The sequence below is a fragment of the Asterias amurensis genome, chromosome 8 (genome assembly GCF_032118995.1).
Source record: "Asterias amurensis chromosome 8, ASM3211899v1".
NCBI lineage: Eukaryota > Metazoa > Echinodermata > Asteroidea > Forcipulatida > Asteriidae > Asterias > Asterias amurensis.
Window position 1 is genome coordinate 17,416,605 of NC_092655.1, and position 21,023 is coordinate 17,437,627.

Consider the following 21,023-nt stretch of genomic DNA (forward strand, 5'->3'; position numbering starts at 1 on the left):
TATGCAAATTTTGGCTAAAATGTTTACAAGGCTAGCCTTGTGTTACTTTGCAAATTTTGGCTAAAATGTTTACAAGGCTATAGCCTTGTGTTACTGTGCAAATTTTGGCTAAAATGTTTACAAGGCTATAGCCTTGTGTTACTATGCAAATTTTGGCTAAAATGTTTACAAGGCTAGCCTTGTGATTTGGCTAAAATGTTTTGGCTAAAATGTTTACAAGGCTATAGCCTTGTGGTACCTAGCAAATTTTGGCTAAAATGTTTACAAGGCTAGCCTTGTGATACTTTGCAAATTTTGCCTAAAAATGGTTACAAGGCCTTGTGTTACTAAGCGGTGTCCTTTTGTGCACAATCTAGGCAACAGTAAATCTAGGCAACAGTAAATGGTGCGCGGTGCTCAACACTTTTATGTAATTTAGTTCAAAATTTAAACAATCACAAGGGGTAACAGCAGCATGTTTATAAAATTTTAATCAAGAATTGAACAAAATCACAAGGGGTAAGCTCCAATTTTAGTCGAATTTTAGTCAAAAACTGAAGAAAAAACCTCATAGGGGGATAACTACAGCATTTTTGACAAATTACAAAAACATTCAGCATTTTGACCCAAATTTATAAAAGTGCTGGATTTAGCATATATTATTCTACAATAACAAAAAAGAAATAAGAACGATTGAATCTGTTGATGAATTTGATACATTTTCTTGATGTATTTTGACCATCCATTCTTTATTTTCCTGCCCAAAGTAGTTTGCTTGTACAATCATGATTATAATCAGCGCATACATTGAACAATGGCGACCCAAAGCCTAATTAGACTTTTCACAATGAAGCAATAAACACAATAGCTCTTTTTTTTTGCAAACAAAAGAGATTAAGTGCCCTATCTGCGCCCTCTTCCCCAAGACAAAAGAAACTTTGACTCGCTGTAAAATATGACGTTTGCTGGCTGGTAAGTGCTATCTGACATAATCTCTTTCATTCGTCATGATGGTAGGTAGAGTCCCTATCAAACTTTGCATTATAAATTAGACTCAATTAACTTACAGGATTATAGGGTAAATTATAGAGCAAGATACAATTAATGTCACATGTATGAGAAACGCCTGAATACAGGGCCCAGTTTCAAAGAGGACAAAAAAGATGCTAAGCACACAAAAAATACGCTTACCAGAATAAGGTTACCAGCCAAACTACCATGTCACATGTACCAATCATGACTGGCCTCCTGCTCATTTCTGCTTAGCAGGAATACAAAGCAATATTTTCTGCTTAAGCAGCTCAATGAAATTGGGCCCTGGTTTACTTGTTGAGAAAACGAATTGTTGCAGTATTTTCACCGAGAAGTCAAAATCTTTTTCACGTTTTAGTGAGGTACCACAACATCTCTGCTGGCAGCATTCAGGAATTGACACAACAGATCGTTGAATGTTCCGCCAATCAAATAAATCTGAGAAGCAGAGTCGTTTCTCAGAATTCAAATGTGTAGGGGTGAAAAAAATGATAAAAACCGAATGTAAAATTTCCTTTCAAAATCTGGAGCAGTTTTGCCATGCAGGAAGAATAATCTGCAAATGGAAGTAATACACATCTGAGAAGCTTTATGGCAGTAATAAGATTCACATTTTTGGAATAACAAGTACCCAGTACATGTAACATCTCTTTCCATAACCACACCACATGGTTTTTATGTTCAAGCGTATGCAGTTTGAACTATAAGTGTTTTATTTTGTCATTTCCACGACATTTGGTTTGCAATCAATAGTGATCCTGTCTTTTAAGCAAGTTGCTTCAAGAATTCTACTTTTTTAGTGACTTGTGACTTGGACCAAGTGACTCCAACTTGACACAAGTGACTCGACTACAACTAGATATTTACACAAAGTAGGTTTAAGAAAATATTACGTTATACAGTGTAGTGTTTAACCCTTTACACGCCATAAATTTCTGTCTTAACATCACCATATACCCAAACATGGATTTAGTGTTGATTTTTTTTGAGACAACTTCTTGTAAAAGTGTCTAAATAGGTATAAAAAAAAAAGAGTTACTTTTTTCATCAGAAAGAAAGATACTATGTTAACATGGAAAACATTGGAAAATGTCAATTCAGGTCATGACATTTAGGTTGACCTTTTTGGTTGAGTGGAAATAGGTCAGATCTTGCAGCCGTTTCTGGACTGCTATGGGCATTTTGGTATGGACCATTTCTGGCCGCTATGGTCTCTAAAGGATTACCATGGAGCAGGTTCAATCAATGGACTACAGTTGACTAGCGGTCGACCATCGAGCAATTTTGCTTGGTACCCAGGATGGGATAAAATGCAAAGGTTACAATGAAACGGGTGACAGGTGATTGACAAACGGTTGCTGACCGAACTTGCCCCTGTCTCTGAAAAGAAACATTGGTTTCAACTCGACATTTTGATCAGTATGCTGATGTATGCTGATCAATATGCTGTTCAGCGCTTTGAAACAGTGTTAAAGCGCTTTATTAATGCATTTAAGTTAAGTTTAAGTTTAAGTTATGCTCTGAGATAGCCATTACATGGTCTTACCGCAAACCTTTCCATATTGTATTTCCACCATGCGAAGTTTCATATCCTACTTGCTCCTCTCTGTTAACTTGTCCTGAATGGAAAAATGCTGACAGCCCCTCCGGTATGTTTCATGATCAGAACTCCTTGGTATCCTCGTGGCTAGACCCAAAAAATGTTGTTCCCTGATTACAAGTCTCCACCGCATTATGATGTTTTTACAACACCGACCAGTGCCGGTCTTAAAGTCCGATTATGGAGCCTGTAGCCGACCTTAGTGACCACTGCAACCTCTCCGGGGTTCTTGCCTTCTGCAGCAGGAACTTCAAACAGAGCTTCATGGAGGTTAGGGTCAAATTTCTCTCCAGGTGGGTCGATTCTGTGGAGGTTGTGTTTTTTAAATACCTACAACCAGGGAAGGAAGAAAAAAAACCAAAAAAAATCCAGTGTTAGAGTTTCACTGACTCAACTGCTCAAGTAAGCCATTTTAAACATTCTGTAAATTGATTGTGATTCCTCCTTTAGTGTTTTAATGGTCAGGGCCCAATTTCATAGAGCTGCTAAGCACAAAAATTTGCTTAGCATGAAATTGTTGCCTTGATAAAAACAGGATTACCAAACAAATTTCGACATGATTTTCAAGATAAGCAAACAACAGCTGAACACCAGTGATACATGTTAGCGATATGCAAGAAATGGAAATTTGGATGGTAATCCTGTTTTTTCTTTCGTGCTTAGCAGCTCTATGAAATTGCACCCTGATCTGCAATGGCCTTAAATAGACCGTGTCAAGTATGACGTTACCATTCACATACCTGCCCCACAACATGGTTACTTTGGGCGTGTGCGTGTGGGTGTGGTGCCATAGAAATCAAACCAGGAACACTGCGTGCTGCGTGCTTCATTCATGTACATGCCTGAAGGCACAATTCCCCCAAATATTTCCCTTATCTGGCCACTACATGTTTTATTGCCATTAACTTAACCAGTGATTACAAAAAGTATACGTTAAGCGTTCTCCCAGTGGTTTGCTGGCCAAATGCAAACTCCCAAATGCTACAGCAGCCTAGTTGAAAAACATCCCTACTAGATATGAAATACAGATAAGTGAGAAGTGACAAGCTACCAGCAGCCGATTTCACGAAACTCTAGGATTAATCCTAACTCGAGTTAGTTGAGTAACTCTTCCTAACATAGGGTGGGTTCACGGCTTCCTACGTATTTGGATACAGAACTAAACTCGTCGTAAGTCCTAAAATTAATCCCAAGTTTGGAAGAGTTTGGTGAAATCAACGGCTGGTCACCCAAAAAGTTGACATTCCCTTAAAAGTTTTGTTTTTTCTCTACAAAAGCCCAGTTCATACATCCTGCAATATGCAAATGCCATACAAAATTTTACGTCACAAATTGCCAACGAATAATTTACATCAGTTGACTTGTGCTCAACATTCGCTGCGAAAACAGCCCTGTGACGTGACGTCAAAAATCATATCACATTCAAAGGAGGAACGAAGCGGGCTTTAATCAGCCTAAGCTCAACCATAATTTGTTTTACTAGCCTTACCGTCTGTAACTGCGTTCCTGTCATCTGCAGACCCTGGTACAGACTCTTCAGATGTTTGTTTCCACCTTTAAGCTCCTCATCTGGGACGCTTTTAGTTGCTATATCTAAGACGTCTGACACCTCTAGTAGATCTTTACAGAAACCCTGTATCGAGTACAGCTTACTATCATCCAGCTGGCGCTTGTATCTTGTCCGGACATTTTCAGTTTCTGCGAGCGCTCTCTTGTACTTATCCTGTGTTGAAAATATGACATCAAAATTTACCTTTAAGGATAATTCAGAATTTTAAAATTTTAAAGAAATGGTTGGCTTCTTTAAAAAATTTGTGTCCAAAGGCAAAGGTGGGTTTGGTTGTAAGCATCAGAAATCTGAAATTTTAAAAACACTTGTAAGGCGGGTTTGGTTTGAAGATTCAAATTTGCATGGTGTCTGTTTGTGAGTACTGCAACCAGTGCTTATATACTGTATTGAATAACCTCTTTTTTTGCAATGAAAGTCGTCAACTTGTAATGCAAACCGTATGCACGTACATCAATAAAGCACGCACACACACGCCATGTTGACGAGCAGATATTTAAACAGTATTCATTGGCTGTCAACTTGCTAAACGATGTGCATGGATCAATATTCTGACGAGAATAGCAGTGACCCTTATTGGCTGAAATTTTCACTGCTAACTTTTCTTGCATCTTTCTTGATAAGTTCACCTATACGTGTAAATTAGCTTGTTGGTGACAGGAAAAAACAATCGATGGCCCTACCATTAAACACACACAATGTTGAAACATGAAACCATTACAAAGGTTTCATGAAATTTAGCAAAGATTATTAGCGACTCTAAAAGAATATCAATCAAGATGGTTTCATTTCATTTAATTAATTCTGGTTGTGAAGCCAATGTCTCTCAGAAAAGCAAACTTAATCACTGTACAAGCCAAGAACCCAATGGAGAGAAGACAAAGTAGTTTCAATTTTAGATGTGGGAGGAAAACCCCACGGAATTATTGCAGAGAAAATTCCACACTGCCATGAAGAGACTGAAAACCTAATCCACACAGTGCCCCCGGCACGATTCAAACTAGGTTCCTATGGGTGGAAGGTGAGAAAAGATACTTCTAGGCCAATTAAAAAACCCACTCCACATATGATTCGACAAGGGATCCTATTTGGAGGTTGAGGAAAGATACCTCTATGCAACCCAACCACGGTATTTGAATGGTTGTGCAACAAAGGTAATAAACTAAACTGCTTTCTCCAGAAGACGATCAGAGCATACTGATTGAAACGTCGAGTTGAAACCAAGGGTTCTTTTCAGAACCACCTCAACTCATTAGAGATAGTCATTACATGGTGTTACCGCAAACCTTTCTGTATCGTATTTCCACCATGCAAAGTTTCAAATCCTAAAAACTAAACTAAACTAAACTGTAAAAAAGAATTTGGCTTACAGTGACTTCACCGATCTGCGTTTGAAGTTTCTTGTTCTCTTCTAGGAGCTTCTTCTCCGATGCGCTCACCCCTTCTCCAGCCGCTTGACTGTCCGTCTGTTCTGTCGACTGTGAATCGTTTGCTTTTTGAGTCTCCGTTGATTGCCATTGGATTCTGTTGATTGAGGAAATGTGTAATGTTCAAAAAAAATGTCTTGCAAACTATGGGTGTCACCATCCAATAAGCAATATTGCAAGTTAGATTTAAATAAAGTCCGACACAATGACTTGCTTGATCAAAAGTTAAGGCTTAAATTTGAATTCCTCAGACCATGCAGTTGCTACGTCACGTAATTTGGGGCAAGCTTTTGCGAAGTTACGTAAGAGACAGCGAACACTGAAACACAATTCTGAATGTGAGTGTGTGGCACAATGGTACCAAAGTTTGCTCATCTGGAGGTTGCTATACAAAAGCTTGCCCCAAACCACTTGACATTCATTGTAGCAACTCTCTCTATAGTCTGAGGAATTCAAATGTAAGTGGTAATTTGTGATCAAGCAAGTCATTGTACTAGACTTTAAATCCAAATTCGAAATCTACCTTGCTTGTAAACTGCTCACAAAAAGTAAGGAAACTTTTTTGTATCCAGTATATTTGTTATTATTTAATACTCTTTTTGTATATGATATATATCAATGCAAAGCGGAACTCTTCCTCTTTAAAATGATACCACATTTGCAACGATTACATGTTGCTCGACTTGACCACCCTAATGAGAATGAGACAAAGTCACAAATCAAATGTGCCAAAATTACCGTTGTCAATAGGTAATGCTCAATAATCAAGCTTTTCAGAACCATTAATGGTTTACACAATGATTTGCACCAGTGAGCTCACCAGACACAATTAACCCTAACCTCTTGAAAAACACCTTGTTTGATGGGTATTTGCAAGACGATATTCTACAGCCGGATGCAGTCCCATACTTGCAGACTCTTGTACCAAATGCCATCTTTCAAGAGGACAACGCTCGCCCCCATCGAGCCCGACTGGTGACTGACTACCTGAACAATGTTGGGGTGCACCGGATGGATTGGCCCGCAAACAGTCCAGACCTGAATCCCATGGAACATCTTGGGACCATCCACTCGTTACTGAACTTCTTGTATCAATAAAGTGTATTAATATCAGCTAAGTTGTCTTGCTCTATACCAAACTTCTTGTCTCAATAAAGTGGATTAAGATCAGTAAGTAATGTCTTGCTTGTTTGAATTACAGTGTCAATTTGATTGTTCACCCATAACACAAATTGCAAATTTTGGCACATTTGATTTGTGACTTTGTCTCATTCTCATTTGCGTGGTCAAGTCGAGCAACATGTAATCGTTGCAAATGTGGTATCATTTTAAAGAGGAACAGTTCAGCTTTGCATTGATATATATCATATACAAAGAGAGTATTAAATAATGACAAATATACTGGATTGAAAAAAGTTTCCTTACTTTTTGTGAGCAGTTTATAAGAGTGGATGCTCTTTTATGGTATCATGATAGTATCGTAGGTTTAGAACCGAAGCAGCAATACTTGGTGGCTACTGTACACGTAGCTGATAAATGAAAAATGCTGATGAATGATAAAATTATAACCAGCTTCCATCTCACTTTATTTATATACATGTAAGATAGATTCCTAACTGAAATGAAGGTTTCTAAGTTTTTAATACTATTTTTAAGAGTGACACTAGTTGCAATAAGGCCATAATGAAAGTTCTGTTACAATATCGTCATTTTGTGGCATTTATTGTTGATGGAAAATCAAAGCAAATTTACGAATGATGTGGCAGACCTTATAATGATTCACTGGGGTGCTAGTACGACCGAAGATGTAATAGACTTTAAGAAAAGGAGTAACAACAATGTAAAGTTCATGCACAAATTCAGTAATTAAAATTTATTATTTATTAGTTCATTACCGGTGCTCTTGAGCAGAACTACATGTAGGAATCTTTCAATACATAGCTAATCCAAATGAAAGTTGGTACTCAAACTGAAGCTCTCAAAGATCTTTTAAAAAACTCAATTCTTCAGCTCTTAATATTCTGACTTTGATGGAAGAGCACTTCCCTGACTGAAGCCCGGTTCATACTTCCTGCGAATGTGCAGCGAATGTTGATGTCACAAATTAGCAACGAATAATTCGCAGCAGTTCAACTCTACTCAACTCATTTGCAGAAAGGTAGAGCTGTGATGTCAAATTAAACAACAAATTCGCTTCGCATTCCCATGAAGTATGAACCGGGCTTTAAACAAAAATAATGATGAAGAAAACCTGGGAAAAACAATGCCCCACATTAAAACAGCTCAAAAAACTGAAAAGATTTTTTTGTCCTTCTTTTAGATTTAGGAATTATGAGATGAGACTTAGAATTCTATTTGTATTCTTAAGTAAATCAGAGTTTGCCAAACTGTACAAAAATTGATCAGAATCACTCCTGCACAAAAATCACCTCAACAAATTATGTCATTGTCGACCACCAGTTTTTTTCAAAGCCTTTTCTCTGAAAAGAGATGTTCACATGGTGTTAATGCAAACCTCTGTTAGGCACAAAGTAATACATTTGTTAATAGTCCCAACCTCTTCTTCAATTTAGCTTTCTTCCGTATTGGTGTCCGAGGCGCACAATCACAAGTCTCAAAGCAAATTGTATTGCACAAATACCACCCAAACAAATTTATGTCATTGTCGGCCACCAGTTTTTTTTTCAGAGCCAACAATACTGAAAAGAGATTTCCACACAGTGTTATTGCAAACCTCTCTTAGCCAGAAAGTAGATAATTTAGTTCCGACCTCTTCCTCAGTCTTGGTGTCCGAGGCACACAATTAAACTTCTCACGGCAAACTGTATCAAATTTTTTCAGCTCATTTTTGCGATGTGGACGTGTGTATTTCTGAAATGTTTTGACGAATAGTGACTTCACTCTCATTTTGCTGCACTCAAGTGTCAAGTCTGGCATCAGGTGCTTGATATCCAGAGCTGTTCTGTGATATGAGCGGTCATTTTGAACAAACAGGAACAGCACGTGTCCGTTTAGGAGGTCGGAGTTAGGAGGCGAACCAAAATTTTCAGTCAGATGCCGTGCAAAAATACCGGGTGGCTGTGGGCACACTTTTCTTCTCTTTTTGGGGGGCATTGTCTTTCTCTAAAAAAGATAAATGGATAAAAGCAAAACAATAATATTAAAAAATAAGGGCAATCCAATTTTACCGAATTGATTAATTCCTGTTCTTTTTTCAAGGTGTGGGCTACCCTGTTTTTTTCCCAGGGGCTGTTACCACCAACTCCCTGGGCTGAAACAGGGTTACCCCCTTTACCGTTCTTGTAGGCTTGGGTGTCATCAGTCCGAAGCCTGGCTGGTCGAGCAGAAAGCACTACTCTCCAGTTTTACGTAGCAAGTGGCACGACCATATTCATCTATAATTTTTTCCTTCGTCATATTTTGCTAGTAAGTATACAATTTTCAAGCAAATTGTTATTATGTAAAATTCATTGAGTAAACATATATTTCATAAAGTATAGGTTTTAAAGTACAGTACATCTGAACTCACCTTTAAGTAAAACGTTGAAACAATTTCTACACCAAACTTTCAGATGATGATTTTCCTAGCTTCCTCTACATGAACCTATCGCAAAAACAAAATTTAATGTGGGGTGGTTGCGTACGATTAGCGTACATGAGTTAGTAATACTTCGAATGGATTCATTAGACATTGAGGATCAAGTTTGTGTTATCAGAATTTGTGTCATGAATGCTTTTCAAAGTGGTAAAAATGGGGCAAATCTGTTGACTGGTTTGTCTACATGGGTCGAAATTGTACGTGTTGGATAAACTTGGGCGATATCGATTTATTTTATTCACGATATATCGCCGACAAAATATCGTGATATTCGATATAATCGCGATTAATGAAATTCGACATCATCATCAGTCTTCAAACTCCAAGTGAACGTTGTAGAAGAGACAGTCCTAGCATAAGAGAGGTGTTCTAATGACCTATTCTTCTGGTTTAACTCCAAACCTATGGGGTGCAAGATGTCTCAGCTAGCAAATACATTGCGATAATCGATATATCGATATATCGCGATTATCGTGGTATATCAATAATTCGATTAAAACCAAATCGATCCGATATCGAAATCGTGTCCAAATTAATATCGCGATATTCGATTTAATATTGTGATATCGCCCAAGCTTAGTGTTGGATAAATGTGGTCGTTTAGTTTGGTAAAAAAAAAAAAGGGTAAAAAAGTGATGAAACCTGTGTGACGGGATACGGGAATCTTTCCAAATAATTTGTTTTATGAGCCTTCCAGAAACCTAGCCCCATAAATCGGTCCAATCCATTCCGTATCCTTGGCCCTAGCACCACTGATATCAAAACCTTTCGGAAAATCATCTGAAACTCTCCGCATCATTATTATTATTATTATTATTATCATGAAACTTACGGATCTAATACTTCAGAAGTTGCAGATAGCCCTACACTTGGAATCGTTCACATAGGTATCACAGATGTTGAGTAAAAATCAAGTAAATTTTGCGTGTGAATTTTCTCAACTAACGCTCTTTTACCGCTCATGCCGATATGCCGGTTGTTGTCCCCCGACCGTGCGCAGATTTTTTTCCCAGGACAAACGTGTGGAATCATCTGCACACGTTCGTCCTGGGAAGAAAAGATACCCAATCCACGCTTCGTGTATATAAACATACGGACACGCGTCTGGGAACTATTCTTTGTAGTTCCCAGACGCGTGTCCGTATGTTTGTACACAAAGCATGGATTGGGGAACCATTCTTTGTAGTTCCCAGACGCGTGTCCATATGTTTGTACACGAAGCGCGGATTGAGTATCTTTTCTTCCCAGGACGAACGTGTGCAGATGATTCCACACGTTTGTCCTGGGAAAAAAATCTGCGCACGGTCGGGGGACAACAACCGGCATATCGGCATGAGCGGTAAAAGAGCGTTAGTTGAGAAAATTCACACTCAAAATTTACTTGATTTTTACTCAAAATCTGTGATACCTATGTGAACGATTCCAAGTGTAGGGCTATCTGCAACTTCTGAAGTATTAGATCCGTAAGTTTCATGATAATAATAATAATAATAATGATGCGGAGAGTTCAGATGATTTTCCGAAAGGTTTTGATATCAGTGGTGCTGGGGCCAAGGATACGGAGTGGATTGGACCGATTTATGGGGCTACCAGAAACCATATTAGCCTCATTCGCCCCCCCCCCATTCATTGCATTGCATTGCAGCTGAGCGAAACAGGTCAACTCGTACCCAAGTCAACTCGTACCCAAGTTAACTCGTACCCAAAATATTGTACTCGGGTACAAGTTGACTTGGGTACGAGCTGACTTGGGTACGAGTTGACTTGGGTACGAGTTGACTTGGGTACGAGATGACCCGACTTCCAGCTGAGCAGTGCCAGTGAGTGAGGTGACACTGTAAAGTGAACGCTGTTTAGTGTTATTAACAACTTTACAAGTCACAAATCGATGTTACATCACCATAGAGGAAGAGCCCTCTGTGATTTTGATTGATCTCTAGTATTAATGTATTTACACACCCTGCTTGCCATGTTTTTTCCTGTTAAATTATTGATGTAAAGTTTTTGTTCATTTGTTTATCTGTTTAATGTTCATCTCTTAAATTATTGCTTAGTATTTATTTAGCACAGGTACGTACTGTATTGTGTTTGTTTCTTTTTGTAAACTGATTGTTGTGCCACTTCATTTTACTTGCTCTAGCCACAGGCCACATATTCGTTTTGCTTCATTCATTGCTTTCGTTTTAATTAAGAGGGGGGTACGGGTCTATACTGGAGAAGCTTTGCTTTTAAGGGCCCCCTCCATCGACCATTTGCTTGGAAAACATAATTCGTTATTCACTCATAGGTGGTTTCTTTATTTGTTAATTTGGAAATAAAGTGAATTGTATTGGTTACATCATCATTTAACAGCTCGTCCGCACGCCGTAAAGTACGCATACATTCGTCACGCTGCGCGGCACCGACTGTCTGTGAGCGTCTGTGACTAGGCTTGCGGCTTTGATCCGTGCTAGCTATTACGGCATGCATTGTGTGTGCGCAGGTGCGTTCAGCCGTGTTCCCCCTAGTCAACTTGCGATCGTACAAATAACAAGAGAAAGTTGAAACAACTTGTCCAACATACCTTTGAGCATTCCTTCTGCAGAGACTTTGAGAAATTGTTCTAACTAAAAATTGCCGAGTAACAGCCCCCACACCTAAAAGTTGCATGGTCGTCGCCATCTTGGATATTACATCACCTTTGAACCTCATCCCCCAGAATCCTTTGTAAAGGCGTACGAATATCATAAATAAAACGAAATGTATGAAAACAAATTTTCTTTATATTCAACTCGAATATGTACCAAAAACATCGAACAGGGACGCAGGAAAATTATAATTATTTGGTTTTGAATATAAAAATATTCCCGCAAGGTGAACAATGTAACCTAAAGGAACTACTTTTTAACGCGGTATAATTTTTCTAGATGAGTAAATCATTTGGCTTAGTAACGGAGATTCCCGTGTAAACAGTTTCTGCATGATCAAAAAAAATCAACTAAGAAATTAAGGTCATGAACGTCTGCTATTTCAGAATGTTGATTGCATGTTGATAAATCATTTACTGCATTTATTTTCAATTCTGTTTTACACGGTTCCTACAGCAGCAGTAGTGGAGCAACATTGAAAACATGTCAGAGGTAAGAAGTAATTTAGACAACTTTTTAGTATCAAGAATTTGGTTTACTGTTTGTGTTTACTGTTTGTCCTGTCCTGTTTGTTTTGAATCTTGCAAACTTTGGTCTGTTTTTGAATAAATAACTTGAAACTGTTAAAAGCTAAACCAAGCTAAACGTTTGATTTATAACCCCATAAAATCTCTTATATTTGGTGTTTAGGTCTAGTTTCAAATGTCGATCTGATTTTATCTTTGTAATAATTTTTTGTTATTATTTGTTATTTGTTTGTTTATATATAATTATATTTCTTCAATTGGAAAAGTTTCCGTATGGTGCCACCACTTTTTTATTCGAATTAAAATAATATAGTATCTAATTTACCTGATTGATATATCCCTATTTGTAAAACTGTGTGAAAAAGAGGTGGCGCCATACGGAAAGTTATCCCTTCAATTGACCGCCCAAATAATTTGTAATACAAAAATGTAAAAATTACTTTGTTTGATAGCAATAGCATGCCAAAAGCCCATTTCATACACTCTGCCTAAGCGAAGCGAGGTTGACATCACAAATTCGCAATAAATAATTTGCAGCAGTTCAACTCTTCTCAACTCACTTGGGAAAATGCTGCAAAAGGAGGGTTGTGACGTCAAATTCATGTGAAATTCACATCACATTCGCAGGAAGTATGAACCGGGCTTTAGGTTGATATTGTCGGCAAAAGCTAAACGTTTCAAGTTTCTACTTTTGTAGACATATCTTGGTTGTGGCATGTGCCCTCTCTTTAATTAATTAAAATTGTTAATAATAAATGATTTCAACACTTCCTTTACAAACAGGACAAGAAGCCAGAGACGGAGAGTCCCAGTAAGGACAAAGGTGCTATAGAGGACAGCGCCTTCGAGTCCCTGGAGAAAGACTTCCAAGAGGTGCTCAATGAATTGATGGGCGATCGTAGTTTGGAGAAGTTCCGCGTCGAGTATGAGAAGCTACACAGGGCCCTGCGTAAGTCGCATGACAGCGAGAAGAGACTCATGACCAAATGCAGAGAGCTGAACAGCGAGATCGTTGCCAACTCGGCAAAGGTCTCCACGGCACTACGGCTGTCCCAAGAGGACCAGACGACCATTGCCCAGCTTAAGAAGGTACGTACTTTGTAGTTGGGGAGGCTACAGAAACATCTTTATTGTAGGTGAGAAGCTGCATTGTCTTACCATGGAGGCAGAATTCTACCTCATGGAGGTATATGCGGTAGAATTCTAATAGTTAGGCCTAATAATAAAATAACGCACCCAGTACCCACCTCATATTCTTGGCACAATGTGCATTCCTCCAGCTCTACTTGGAAAAGTTTCCGTATGGCGCCACCACTTTTTCATTTGATATGAAATCTAATTTACCTCAATGAGATATCGCTTTTTGTAAAAATGAGTGAAAAAGTGGTGGCGCCATACAGAAAGTTATCCCTCTACTTTAAAGGCACTGGACGCATTTGGTAATTGTCAAAGACCAGTGTCCTCACTTGTTGTATCCCAATATTTGCATAAAATAAACAAATCTCCGAAAATTTCAGATGTGGCGGAAGGCTTCAAGCTTGAAGTCTTTCTCAGATTCAAATGTTTAAGTGAGATAATACCCCTTTCTCAAAAACTATGCTACTTCAAAGGGAGTCGTTTCTCACAAAGTTGTATACATTACAATCAACAACTCTATGTTGCTCATTACAAAGAAAGTTTTGATGCAAATATATATTTTTGATTAGTTATCAAATGTAATGTGCCCAGTGCCTTTGAACTTCAACATCAGCAGCAGTCTCCTGAAGATGAGCAGAGTATACTGGGCCCAATTTCATAGAGCTGCTATAAGCACGAAAATTTGCTTAGAATGAAATTTCTTCCTTGGAAAAAAAAGAAGGATTACCAACCAAATTTCCATTTCTTGCATATCGCTTATTACTGGTGTTCAGCCATTGTTTGCTTATCCTGAAAACCATATGGAAATTTGTTTGGTAATCCTGTTTTTATCAACAATTTCATGTTAAGCAAATTTTTGTGCTTAGCAGCTCTAACCAACCAAATTTCCATTTCTTGCATATCGCTTATTACTGGTGTTCAGCCATTGTTTGCTTATCCTGAAAACCATATGGAAATTTGTTTGGTAATCCTGTTGTTATCAACAATTTCATGCTAAGCAAATTTTTGTGCTTAGCAGCTCTATGAAATTGGACCCTGTTCATAAATGTCTAGACGACAACAGCTCTTCTCAGAAGCTAACACTTCTCCCAAAAGAATTTTAAACAATGTTGTTCCCACAAGTTTACTAACCATAGTTTTTCCCACTTAATTATGGCTGTTAATCTTAAACTTCATTGTAAAGTTGAACACTTTTTCTATCGTTTGCTTTCCAAAGAACTTGTTTTTTTCCCTATTGGTAGGCCTATAATCTTTTTATAGAAAATGATTTCCTTCCAATTGAAATCAACCATTGTTATTTTGTCTTGCTCCCGGTCAGGAAATTGAAAGAGCGTGGAAGATGGTGGACGCGTCCCACGAAAAAGAGCAGCGAGCTCGCGAGACGATCCAATCTCTAAAACTCGAGATTGCCAATTTGAGTAAGCTCGTCGAGCAGGGAGCTGGTCTGACTATGGGACAGGAACACAGGTGAGCTTTAGTCTTTGCTTTGTAACGGTAATGTTAAAGGCAGTGGACACTATTGGTAATTGTCAAAGACTAGCCTCCACAGTTGGTGTATGTTAACATATGCATAAAATAACAAACCTGTGAAAATTTGAGCTCAATCGGTCATCAAAGTTGCGAGATAATAATGAAAGAAAAATAATCCTTGTCACACGAAATTGTGTGCGTTTAGATGGTTGATTTCGAGACCTCAAGTTCTAAATCTGAGGTCTCGAATTCAAATTCGTGGAAAATTACTTCTTTCTCGAAAACTATGGCTCTTCAGAGGGAGCCGTTTCTCACAATGATTTATACCATCAACCTCTCCCTATTACTCGTCACCAAGAAAGGTTTTATGCCAATAATTATTTTGAGTAATTACCAATAGTGTCCACTGCCTTTAAGGGTCTTGTGGGAAGCAAACTTTTTTGTAAAGTCAGGCCTTGTTAGATTTGAGAGAAGTCAGTGCTAGTTAAGTTCCATTTCTATCTGACATTTCTCTTTGAGAGCAGTTTAATATTGCCTTGCCCCCTCAAAGATGAAATTATGGGCCTGCCATGAAGTTTGAACTTTATGAAGTACGGTATCAGTCCTAGAAAAACCTGGTGGGAAATTTTACATTGCTGACATCAACAATTTGAAGAATTGAAACAGATTTATAACTGCACTGCAAAACTTCCAGGCAACTAAAAACAACAAGATCCAAACCTCAGTTAATAGATTAGTTTTAAAGTTCAGTCGTTTGACCCACATTTATTTTTCTTTGGTCCATGTCAAGTACCATAACACGGCAAAAATTATGCCATGCCGAATTGGTAACAATGGGTTTAAATAAGGGCAAAAATGTTATTCTTATTAAGTGTTATATAATATTTTGTTTCATTTAGTTCCTCTGAGATTGTATAATTAAAGACACTGGACACTATTGGTAATTGTCGAAGACCAGTCTTCTCACTTGGTGAATCCCAACATATGCATCAAATAACAAACTCCTGTGAAAATTTGAGCTCAATTGGTCATCGAAGATGCGAGATAATAATGAAAGAAAAAACACCCTTGTCATACGAAGTTGTGTGCTTTCAGATGCTTGATTTTGAGACCTCAAGTTCTAAACCTGAGGTCGTCAAATCAAATTCGTGGAAAATTACTTCTTTCTCGAAAACTATGGGTCTTCAGAGGGAGCTGTTTCTCACAATTTTTTGTATTATCAACCTCTCCCCATGACTTATTACCAAGTAAGGTTGTATGTTGAATTATTTTGAGTAATTACCAATAGTGTCCAGTGCCTTTAAGGTCTTTCTTGCCTGATTATCTGATCATTTGTCTCAATGGAGAGGGAAAGGCCGTTTTCCCCAAAAAATTGTTGATTAAAAGCTATCGCTCTTTCAACCCAGCAGACAAAGCAACCTTAAATCATGGGAGGTATTTTATTTAATTGAAAGTTTGCAAAAAAAGGTGAATTTTGGCACAACATCTGTTAACACGATTTAATGTTTTGCTCTCAATTGGTCATCCATGCCAATTAGCGAAAGGTCTTTTGTCATGGCTTTGACATGGCACTACGGCTACGACTCTCCCGTCAGAAGCCACAGTTAGAAGCCACAGTCAGAAGCCACAGTCAGAAGCCACAGCAATGGCCAGTGGCCATGGTCACTTTAAATCCAATCATCCTCAGATAACCAAAGTACCCTTGATTACCAGCTATGCTAGAGGGGTTGCCCCAAACCTCAGTCCTTACCAAAGTATAAAAACCTGAAGAAACACTATCTGGAAATCTGAGAAACGTTTGTGTAACTTATGCCCCAGTGTGAATGAGTTGCTGAAAGCCAAGGAAGACCTGACCAAAGAGCGAGATGAGCAGCTTGCCGAGATCGTCAAACTCCGTGAAGCACTTACAGAGAGTGCTACTAATCAACAGAAAGCTGAACAAGATAGGAGCGAGGCAGAGAATAAGATTGCAGAGGTAAGACAAAACCTTGCTCCTGTGTGAAGGGAAAGAACATGAGGGTCGTAAAATTATGTGGGGGAAAATTTTGAGTAATTGCCTTCTTCAATAATTACTAGAGTTACAAAATGGCTTGGAGGGACATGTAGCGGAACAGTACTTTAGAAAAATGAATGGGTAATGAGCTGGTGAAATGAATGTTCCTCTGATTAGTGATTAAAGGAAAGATGTGTGAAATTAAAGTTAAATTATGTGAAAATAGTATTAAATTCACTTAAATACCATCATTTCATACCAAAATAATAAGCTCTTTCTGGATGGTGTTACATGTAGTTCATCATACTGTTTGTACTTCACAAGCTAACCAACTTTCAAAGTCAGTTGAGAAAAAACCCAAAAAAGTTCAAAAGAAGTTATCTGTAAAACCAAGCTTGCATGTTCTCATGAAACGTATATCTATGGCTTTCATGGTTTTTCTTAAAAACAAATCTGCAACTTATCTCAACTCCCAATGTGACATTTAACCAAAGTTTTAATTCTGGGCCGAATTTGAAACTCAATTTTTGTTCTTCTTCTCCATGTGATGTAAATAGCTTGCTCAAGATATTCAAGTCCGCAGCAATGAAGCGCAGCGTGAGACCAGACGTAAGGAGAAGCTTGATCGAGAACTGAAGCAATCCCGGGTGGAGCTCGAGCAGAAAGCGGGCGACATCAAAACGATGCAGCTCCAGACCGGGCGCTACAAGGACGACATCGGCCGCTTGGAGACTCAGCTCAAAGAACAGAAGGTGATAAATTTTGTTTTAGTCTCGAGGAAATACTCACTGAAATTTCTTGTCCTTTGACGGGACAGGAACATGACTGTCAGAAATTTGAAAGAGAAAGACTAAACATTTTTTGTGAGATTTTTGAAAATGAGGTTTTTGATCCTGAGAGGTAATTTAGAAGTATAATATTTTAAAATTTCACATTTTTCCTCAACCTAAAAAAGTTTCAACACATTATTCTTGTTCAACAGTCTAGAAGATAAAGAGCAAAATAGTAAGTAATTATAAAATTAAAATAAAAAAATTTGTAGAGAAAAAAACCTCTCTGTTTTTAACGTCTAAAAAAATCACATGGTGAACTTGCAAAATCAAAAACCAACCATTACTAATTTCTCTGAAAACTAAAACATTTTATTTCAAGGGAGTTTTCCACAACTTTATATCATGAAAAATGAGTCTAAAATGCTGTCATTTATGATTCAATTTTTTTCCCCACAGAACTCAAGAAAGTACTGGGGTCGATATCACAAAAAGTTAGAACTTAGGAATAGTCCTAAGAAATATACAAAACGTATGGCTCACCTTAGAACATACAGTGCTGAATACACATCAGTGTAAGGGAAAAAAGGCAAATTATTTTTCCAATCTTACCACTGAGTCACAAGAATTTACTTGTTTTTTTTTACACAGATTCTGTATGAGCGTACCCTGAAGGACACGGATGTTTTGAATCAGCGCTTCAGCAAACTCCAGCAAGATTATGAGCAGCAGCTGATCAGCTGCGATGGTCTCGCTCAGGAGAACCAGACTAGGGTCGTTGAACTCAAGGTCAGTGCCATCAAGCCTCTCATTGGAATGTTCCAATTTTTCTTTCCTGAAACAAGGTTAAAGGGAAGGTACACGGTTGGTAATATCTCAAAGCAAATATTAACTTCAAAACTGACTTGGTAGTGAACATTGGAGAGCTGTTGATAGTGTAAAACATTGTGAGAAACGGCTCCCTCTGAAGTAGCATAAGTTTTGAAATAGAGGTAATTTCTTACTAAAATAATAAAATACTTCTAGCTAAAAGTCTTCTATTCCTATCTGAAAGCACACAAATTCATCCAACAAGGGTGTTTTTCTCTCCATCATTTTCTCCCAAGTCCGATGACCAATTGAGCTCAAATTTTCACAGGTTTGTTATTTTATGCATATGTTGAGATGCACCCAGTGAGAACACTGGTCTTTGACAATTACCAATAGTGTACCTTCCCTTTAATGATAATCTGTTCAAAAAGAAGGGAAAATAGAACATTGCAGTTTAAGTTATTTTAGAGAGATTAATTATTTTGTATAGACCTTATTGAATATGACGTCACTACTCAAATATCTGCCCTTCAACATGGCGTCTTTGAGCGTGTGCGTGGGGGTGTGCATGCATGTTCAGTAGAAATCAAACTGGGAACGCTGCGTGCTGCGTGCTCATAGATGTACACATTTAGACACACATACAGTTTGCCCTACAAGATGGCGACTTTCATAGCAAAAAAAGGGTTATTCAATACGATCTATAGGCGCAGGCCTGAAATTACATGGCATGCCCCTTGGGTTGATTTTGCACTTTGCAAAATGAAACTGCTCTCTCAAAGATGAAATTCAAAGCTTGAAAAAGTTAAAAAAATTCATAGGCTTGATAAATAATCGCTCGGAAATGGACCACATGCAAGTGTTCATCCAACAGTTATATGCTTGGTCACAGCACATTCACCCTCGGGGAAAGGTCTACACCAGCATCTGGCTTTTAAGGTTAAAAAACCCCATTAGGTTTATGTAGGTGTCACTTGCTTCTGGGAACTAAGGGCCATGTTACACCAGGCAATTTACAGTTCCATGAGTTTGCCTGAAGGGAGAAAAGCCATTCGCATTTCAATGTTCAATCTATTTTTATTTGGAATTGTAAGGCAATGTTTTAAAAAATACTCATGTGCCACCTTTTATGTAGACTGCTTACAAGAAGTTAGGAATCTTTTTTTCAATCAAGTCTATTTTTATTAGTTATTACTCTCTTTGTATTAAGCTAAATATCATGCAAAGCTGAAGTGTTCCTCTTTAAGATGATGATTGTTGGGGTTGAACAAATACTACATTTGCAATGCACAGTGGTTTAAAACCCTATGTGACCCCGACATCGACAAGTTTCTGTACAATAATCGGTCAAATACCTTTATAATTGGTCAATATACCTTTATAGTATCTCAAGCATGTCTCAATGTCATCTTTAGGTAGATAAAACGTGGTTGTCCATTAAAATAATCCACAATTTATCGATCCGTGTCGTGATTCACGAATTATTGTGACAATTTTTATGATGTGGTTGTGAAGTCAACAGAGGGCGCTATATCTTCTGTGTGTAATGTTAATAGACCTTATCGCAAATACCAATGCGCAAGCGCAGACTGTTGAATGAGGTGCATTGTGGGATATATATGAATCAAATTTTGCTACCAGCTAGACCACAATGCATCTAATTCCAAGCTTTACGCGCGCGCCCCAGTATTTGCGAAAAGGTCTATGTACACGATGTTTTTGGTTAAAAACAGCATTCTGAAAACTTAGTTTTTGGGAGTGAAGGCGATCTTGCGGGATTTCGGCGCTATTTTTTTTTCCAAAGCTAAGTAGTCACTCTATCATTTTATGGAAACAAATACAAAAAATATGTTGGCCGTTGGTGGCCGATTGGGAAAATATCCAACGTTTTGATTTTTGTTTATTTTCCTTAATTTTGCGATGTAAACAATTGCTTTTTTGAAAATTCTCATTTTCAGGAGTAAAAACTCATTTTCCCTAATTTACCGTGAATTTCTAGCCACAACGAATGGTTACTTTACTAATCTATTACATATTTTTAGCATTTCGTCCAGGCCCTTAATGGCTTATTTTAAAGATGTGTGGCGGTATTTTTTTTTTATAAGTAGCATTTTTTGACATTTTAGTCGAAGATTTCAAAGCATTTTTGCCGTATCATCAAAACTTCGGTCCGTATTTAATTTTCTACAGTGCGAAAGGTCACTTATACAGGTAATTTAAAAACAATATTTGTTTTCTTAAACAATTTGTATATGCCTACCCAGGTATTTTTTTAACATAAGGGTTTGTGATTTTTGCTGAATATAAACGTATGTCACAATATACGAACTACAATTCCTTAAAAAACCAGGGTAATAAATTTCAAAAAAATTAAAATTCTTCAACAAATTAGTTCGTCTTGTTCATGTCACCAAAGATATGTAGTTATCTCAGAAAAAAAAATCGGACCTGATGTCTGGGTCTTTAACCACTGTGCAATGATAACA

At 37.9% G+C, this 21,023-nt stretch overlaps 2 protein-coding genes across 2 annotated transcripts in view; one reads left to right on the forward strand and one right to left on the reverse strand.

The window, feature by feature from the left end:
• Window positions 1-685: 685 nt before the first annotated feature.
• Window positions 686-11,883, reverse strand: LOC139940466 (grpE protein homolog 1, mitochondrial-like). The gene is made up of 4 exons (XM_071936734.1): window positions 11,767-11,883; window positions 5,549-5,702; window positions 4,101-4,334; window positions 686-2,941 (listed from the first exon to the last, which is right to left on the reverse strand). The coding sequence occupies exons 1-4, from the start codon at window positions 11,862-11,864 to the stop codon at window positions 2,744-2,746; spliced, it is 684 nt and encodes a 227-aa protein (XP_071792835.1). The 5' UTR covers window positions 11,865-11,883; the 3' UTR covers window positions 686-2,743.
• Window positions 11,884-12,130: 247 nt separating this feature from the next.
• The window catches only part of LOC139940494 (cilia- and flagella-associated protein 58-like), a 63,982-nt gene continuing 55,089 nt past the window's right edge, over window positions 12,131-21,023 (forward strand). Inside the window, exons 1-6 of the mRNA XM_071936778.1 lie at window positions 12,131-12,322; window positions 13,141-13,446; window positions 14,813-14,961; window positions 16,783-16,939; window positions 17,515-17,709; window positions 18,379-18,516. Of these exons, the coding sequence (XP_071792879.1) occupies window positions 12,314-12,322; window positions 13,141-13,446; window positions 14,813-14,961; window positions 16,783-16,939; window positions 17,515-17,709; window positions 18,379-18,516 (954 nt within the window). The 5' untranslated portion in view covers window positions 12,131-12,313. The remainder of the gene's footprint in view (window positions 12,323-13,140; window positions 13,447-14,812; window positions 14,962-16,782; window positions 16,940-17,514; window positions 17,710-18,378; window positions 18,517-21,023) is intronic.